Below are 6,710 nucleotides of genomic sequence, written 5' to 3' on the forward strand. Positions count from 1 at the left end.
GGGGGGGGGGGGGGAGATCACATCGTTAGTGATCTCCGGAGACTCCAAGAGGAATTTCCCGATTTGTGTAACAGAGGAAGGAGTAACATTTCACCACAGCCACTTCTGGTTTTCTATGATCTCATGCAACAATTCTCCCATCAGTTTTGCATAATAGCTTTCCAGAGGGGTGGGGGGAAAAAAGAAGAAGAAGAAAGATAGGAGTAGGTATATTTTTAGCGTGGTTATAGGTAAGCCTTTTAGAACTGCTACCATTTCAGATACAAGCATGAGTCAAGAGATGCACCAGAATCTCATCCAAAAGTCCTGACCCTCTCGCTTCCCATTTTTAGGACTATTACAAGGCAAAATAGGGTCTGATCAGGTCACCGGCAAAGTGCTTTCAGCACTCACAGATGCAACACACTAAAGTTGAGAGGCTTGTTTAAAGCCTAGAATATTATGCTTTGAAATACTGTACATTGCTCAAGGGAGGGCCAGTGCCAGTCAGAAGGCCCTCGATCTGGTAGGCGCTTTGACTGCATATTGCTGTATGATTTTAGATTAAAAAAAAAAAAAGTTATATTTACAAAAATGTTTCCAAACTGGTGAGAAGGCACCTGAGTTGCTATCTGTCACTATAACGGATATTAGCAACATGCAGCATTCTGCGAGAATTATAAGGATGCACTAAAATAAATTAATTTAACTTGCTCTTCATTCAGTACGATTAATCTAACAGAAAAKATGATATTGAAAAGAAATCCCACAGGACTACCCTGAACTACAGCCAGGATCCACACCTACTTCTTACTTCCCCTGTGCTACGCCAGTTCTACATTCTCGTTAGCTRCAAATAACACGGCCAGGCTCTATTTGGCACGTCTCAGGCAAACCGTAAAACACAATCCTGGAAAGAATACTTTGCCAAAACACACACAAATATACATGCGCACAGAGAAATCCCCATGGAAGCGTAGTTAGAACTTCCTGTCAAAAACCCTAAAAAAGAGCATCTAGGAGATTGTCTCYGTTCACTCTCGCAGCTCCTATTTAAGGACAAGTTGCTGTCTTTTGTTTTCAGGGTTCTTTGCTCATTTCTGACCGTGGTTTAAAGAGCTACTAGCGTAGACTTAACAAAGTTTCTTTGGAAAGGCTGATTGTGTTTCCTTCTGGCTTTTTGACAGACCCCATTTGAAACGGGCCTTGATTTCTTTCCTCATTTAATTATCTAGTCTTTATTTTCTGCTCAAATCCCAGGTTTTATTTTTCAGCTGGAGTAAATGTTATAGTCCGAGTCGTGTCTGGAGACAACAGGCTTATTTTATAAGGCTTAAAAATGCTGTCCTTTACAATTGCCCAGTGAAGGGTGAGCTCCATGGCGCGGACCTCACGGCTTCGTACGGGGAATGCCCAAGGCACAGAAGTTCAGAGGATCCTGTCTCCAGGGAGGCAGAACATTTAGGTGCCTTCATACAAACATTACAGACCTGACGGCTCTCTGAGTTCTAATCAGTAATCGAAGTTTATCCTTTCTGAACTCATGTCTGAGAGGAGTATCATTACATTTCCAAATGGGAAGGCAAAACATACTTGCACCATAAATCTYGTGAAGCCAGGAAAACTCCTCATCTCCAGAACTTCAAACCAGTTCCTGGGCCGTTCTCCTTCCACAACAACATGGGGCAGCAACAGTGTTTTCTAGAGGCTGCAGTGGAACTATTCCACAAGCATGGTATAGGACAGATATATCCTGGGGAAGACAAAGGCTTGAGGACTCTCTGCTATATGGTGGTGCCCTCTTTCCTCCCGCAGGCTGGGAAACCACATCTGGCTGGCTGCTTTCAGACCTCTCCACTCCCACCTCAGGATTTATTACAGAACTCTTAAGCCTGAAAATACAGAAGCTCTGCAAGCAGGCAAGCACAGCTGTAAATGTAAAGAGGCCTCAGTTGCTATAAATCAGGAAAGCTCAGCTGAAATCAATATAGAGCCATAGTTCAGGCTAATGGAGGCCCCGCAGAGACATGGGTATGTTGGTCAATACTCAGAAGATGGCTGTCTTCTGATGGCTGGCAGAATCTGTCCTGGTCTTATTTACTCTGGTTGGCAAATTACCTTAGAAGCAGCTTAAAATTCACCAGCATGCATTCCAGCACAACTTTCTTCCCTGTCCATAACTGCTGGGGCTGGGCCAGCAGATGTTGTATGACTAACTGGAGGAGAGCTGGCCTAAACATCCGAGAATAGGAAAGGGAAGTAGCCAACCAGATAATGTCTGCAGAAGAGCTTGGAAACCATTGACACAGACTAATTGCTTACTGCAGAGTAAATTTTCCACTCTCTGTAGGCTTATTTTATTTATATCTGTAGGCTTCCTAGTCATGTCCAAAACCCTTCCCACAGGACAGACACTGTTAGTAAATAAACTGCTTAGCCAAGCCCTGCTCAGGATTTCTAGGATATTCTGGGGAATGAGGAAGAGAGSAGAAAGAGCTAGCAGGAGCACGAGACTCCTTTCCTCACCTAATTCCTCACCTTCCCTTTCTCCCTTTCTTGGGGTGATGTCGGCAGCACTGGGACTCCCTCAGAGCACTGCATCAACCCTGCAAATGTCCTTTAGGAACAGCCACCGCTTTCCCCAGTCTCTGCTTGCCTTACCCCTCTGTGGCACAACCCAAACCCTTACCCTTGACTGGGAAGGGCCGCTGCTCCTTGCAGGCAGGGGCCACACACGCACCAGCTCCGGGAGCACACAGGTCTCCAGGTACTTCCAGGATGGGCTAGCTCAGACGCAGGACACGCAACCCGTCCAGCCAGGGCATGCAGTATCTGCACTGCTTCCTCACACCTGTATTTCACATCACAAAAGCTTTGGCCAAGACCTGTGTTCTGTGGTGGGAATACTCGACAACCAAACCGCTTTTCTCCGGGAATGGCATTTCAAGCTATTCTGTGCAAACAGTAGCCTGACAAAGCATCATGAGAACATGATATTATATCCTCTTCTGCTTTCTTGACAAGTACTGGTAAATATATCATTTCTGCCTTTTCCATCTCCTAATTTACTCCTTTTATCAGCAATAGTGACAAAAAGGTTCTAATTAGATAATGCTAATCAGGTAGAATGGCATGTGATTGACTACTGAGAAGTTGCTATATGTTCTCTGGGGACACACACACACAYTGGCTATTTTCCTCGTAGAAGCAGGAGATTTATCGAAAGACAAAAGGATGCAAAAAAACAATAGGTAACGTATAATTACATATCAGGGCTATACATTTTATTTTGACATAAATCTAAAAGGATTAGTGGGTGGTAAAAGCTTTTTTTGGAGGGGTGAACAAGCAATATTACTCACAAAGGAAGAACTAAGCCATCACAAAAATAGGATTAAGAAAACTGTCATATGCAGAGACAAGTTAAAAAAAAGTATTGGACTAGTTAAAAAAATAAGTGCAATAACTCAAGCAAAGAGTTTTGACATATATGGCAACAGACTAATTCAAGTACTGTTCTTTTTCAGACATTTTTCTTTAACAACCTGCAATGAATATTCCAAATACATTTCTCAGTAACAAAAAAACAAAATAAACCTGCCAAGTGCCACTTAACTTGTAATATTTTATACAGGACAGCAGATAGGAATAGACCATTCATTCCAACATACAGATTTTTCCTCACTTCATTTCTTTCCACTCAGAGTTTGGGGGGCTTAAAATTACTCTGCAATATGGAAATAAAACTTGTGACAATACTTGCCACCTGCTAATAATCTCAAAGTTTAAGCAAAAAAAGGTCATCTGACCTACACTGCTAAAGTGTATTTTGCTTGCATGACCTCATTTGCAAGGGAGACATCTGGTATTTTGAGATCTAATAAAGAAAATATGAGATCCAGTATTTTTGTAGATTAATGAAAAACTAAGCTCACCTGTAATCATTCGTTTCCAATGAAACTTATGGTCTGCATAACAGACAGGAGTTGGCAGTCAAAAATTGACATTTGCCTGTTTATCTGATATTAGTATTCAGACTTCTTAGAAAGTAGTCTTTTTCCTTCAGATAAGACTAGGCCTGCACAACATTCCTCTTGTGATAGATTTCAAATATTTGGTGTTCATCCAATTCTTCCAAAAAGCATGCATAAGGTCATTATGAGACATGAAATCTTCACAAATGCTCGCTAGACGTTAGGTATTTTTGTATACAGAGTCAACATAGCTACTAACATGATTTCCAGTTTTTTGAAAACTTAAGATACAGACCTGGAATTTTCTAAAYCGGTACCAACCAGCAAACTGCATGTCTAAGGCAGTGTTCTGAAGTACATTTTTATTTGTGGCATTTTAAAATTGTGCCGAGACATCACGTTTTCCTTAAGAGACTTACAAGAGTAAAGGGATAAACAAAAAACACCGATCACATCCTGCCTTCTCAGCATCACTCATGATGGTGTGATACTACACTGATGTGTCTCATTGTCATCACACCATACTGGAAGAACAGGTATACACAAAGCATTAATTGGAAAGTTCCTAGTATCTTCTGGCCTGGATTCTTAGAGTTTTCCAAGCAGGCTCAGAGGCAAATGGCAAGCACGGGAAGCTACTGATTGGGGAAGGAAGGTAAAGAACAAGTTTGTGGGATTATGCGGGTTTTTTGGAAGTGTCAAAGAACTAAAAAACAGATGGAGAGAAGCAGGAGAGTAGTAAGGGAAACTCTGCAGGTAAACAGCAGGAATGCAAGAAAGGATGGGATGTGTGTGCCAATAGCAAAAGGGGGAAAACGAGAGTTACCACCGGAAACAGCTGTCTGAATGGGAAACAGGGATGGGTTTATTGTTGGACTCAAGGAGAAGGGGTAAAGAGCACAAGTTTAAGTGCAAGCCAAAGGAAAGTCAAACATGGAAACTCGCATACTTAAACAATGTTTTCAAAGCTGTTGTCTAAAGGGAGGTCAGCACGCAGTTGCTTCTGGATAAGAGCTTGAGTGTGAAACATCCTGACGTCTGCGGAGAGTTTGCAAGGAGGTTGGTAGAAGACAACAAGCTGTAAAACTAATTCAAGTTCCTATTTCTGAGCAACAAAACCTAACAATTTTGACTTTGGAGGTATTTCACATTTCACTCCAGTCCTCTGAAGGTGTCAGCTCACCTGAGTACGCCCAGTAAGGATCCCCCGAAGCCTTTCGCCTCCGTATCTGCACAGAACTACCATGTCTGCTTTCATGCAGGGAGCCAACATAACCTTCGGTCAGAGCTGGGAAGAGAAGAAGGAATCATTAGAAAAATGATGCTTAATTCCTGGATTTTAAGCTGCAAACCCTGAATCTTTGCTAAGCAGAGACTATCGATTTGGTACTGCTTAAAAGTAAATACAACAGGTGTATTGTATGTTAATTGTATTTATTTTAGCCATGAAAACCCACCATCCAAAGATGATTCACAGAAAACAGGACTCATTGGTGCCCATATTCTGATCCGGCACATACCTGCCTAACTCCAGAGATTTCCATAAGGATATTCTGATGTACACAAGCAAATAAACATGAACCATGACATATTATCGCTTTTTCTCAGTCTAGACCCTAAAGACAGGGTAAATTTATTTTAATAATCACTACCAAACTAATAATTGTAATACTACACAAAAACTATCAAGATCTTTAAAAGAACACAGATGCAAGATTGTGGCACGCAGCCATACTATGTTATATTCTGGTTGTCACAGCCGCATCCATCTTAAAATCTCTGCATGGAAGTGTTTCACTTGGGACAGAACAAATCTCCCCTGCGTCCTGCAGACCCGAGCCCGTGGTGCAGTGGCTAACAGTCTGAACACCAGCAAGGCTCAAGCAGCATCGCTTCATGCCTCAAGCAAAGCAGACATGTAGCACTGCCTTCCAGCCAGAAGAAGGTTGCGTAAATCAGACAAACATCCAGCGGGCAATACCAATGCCTTATGACGTGAGAGTAAGGGGTCAGGAAAGAATAAATCCTTGTTAAACTTCACAAAAGAAAAYGAATTACATTCATCAACCAAAATAGAAAAGAACGCATCCTACATTGCATCCCAGGATTTTTTTTCCTTTATACAGCTAATGATACTTTTGCCTTCTAAAGGAATGCACAGCTTTCATGAAGAAGTGGGTTTTTTACATGCAAGTTTGTTTGCTTCTATACATCTGACTGAACCAAACTGGAGGTGTGCAAATTTACAGACGTCAGGAAAAAAGTCTAATGAATTCAACTACCTTTCTCAGAGCACTGCAGCTGAAGAGCTTTGTGTTACAATACACGCACACAAAAAAACCCTTAGATTGGTACATGCAGAATGTGAAGAACAAGTACGCACCACCTGGCAATTTAAGCCCAACTGATCTCAAACCACTTATTTAATCAGTAAGAGACTAGCAGAATAATTYTAATTAAAACTTTGGAAAACCACCTAAAGCTTCGCTACCTGTATCCATTCACTCTGAGCATTATATTCCCATCTATTCTCAAGCCAATTACAGCGGGGCTGTAACAAAGCTTGTTATAGACCTTTACAGAACACCAAGCACCAAAAACTCAGAATTTGGCTTTCCTCCCATTTGGAATAGTTGGATTAGTAGTAGTGACACCCCCTYGGTGGCACAGTGGTAGAGAGCATGCAGTGTCCAAGGAGTACATATGCTCAACAGCTTTATAGACAACATTCATTCTGCAACACAGATCATCGATTTC

The 6,710-nt window shown here is 41.8% G+C and overlaps 1 protein-coding gene across 1 annotated transcript in view; it reads right to left on the reverse strand.

The window, feature by feature from the left end:
• The window catches only part of LOC112976642 (receptor-type tyrosine-protein phosphatase gamma-like), a gene marked incomplete at its 3' end in the record, with an annotated part of 136,959 nt that extends 130,505 nt beyond the window's left edge, over nucleotides 1-6,454 (reverse strand). The window contains exons 1-2 of the mRNA XM_026088098.1: nucleotides 6,445-6,454; nucleotides 5,137-5,241 (exon numbers count right to left, since the gene is read on the reverse strand). Of these exons, the coding sequence (XP_025943883.1) occupies nucleotides 5,137-5,241; nucleotides 6,445-6,454 (115 nt within the window). The remainder of the gene's footprint in view (nucleotides 1-5,136; nucleotides 5,242-6,444) is intronic.
• Between the last annotated feature and the right edge of the window lie 256 nt (nucleotides 6,455-6,710).

This window comes from Apteryx rowi, unplaced genomic scaffold (genome assembly GCF_003343035.1).
Source record: "Apteryx rowi isolate R43461 unplaced genomic scaffold, aptRow1 scaffold_75, whole genome shotgun sequence".
In the NCBI taxonomy this organism is placed as follows: domain Eukaryota; kingdom Metazoa; phylum Chordata; class Aves; order Apterygiformes; family Apterygidae; genus Apteryx; species Apteryx rowi.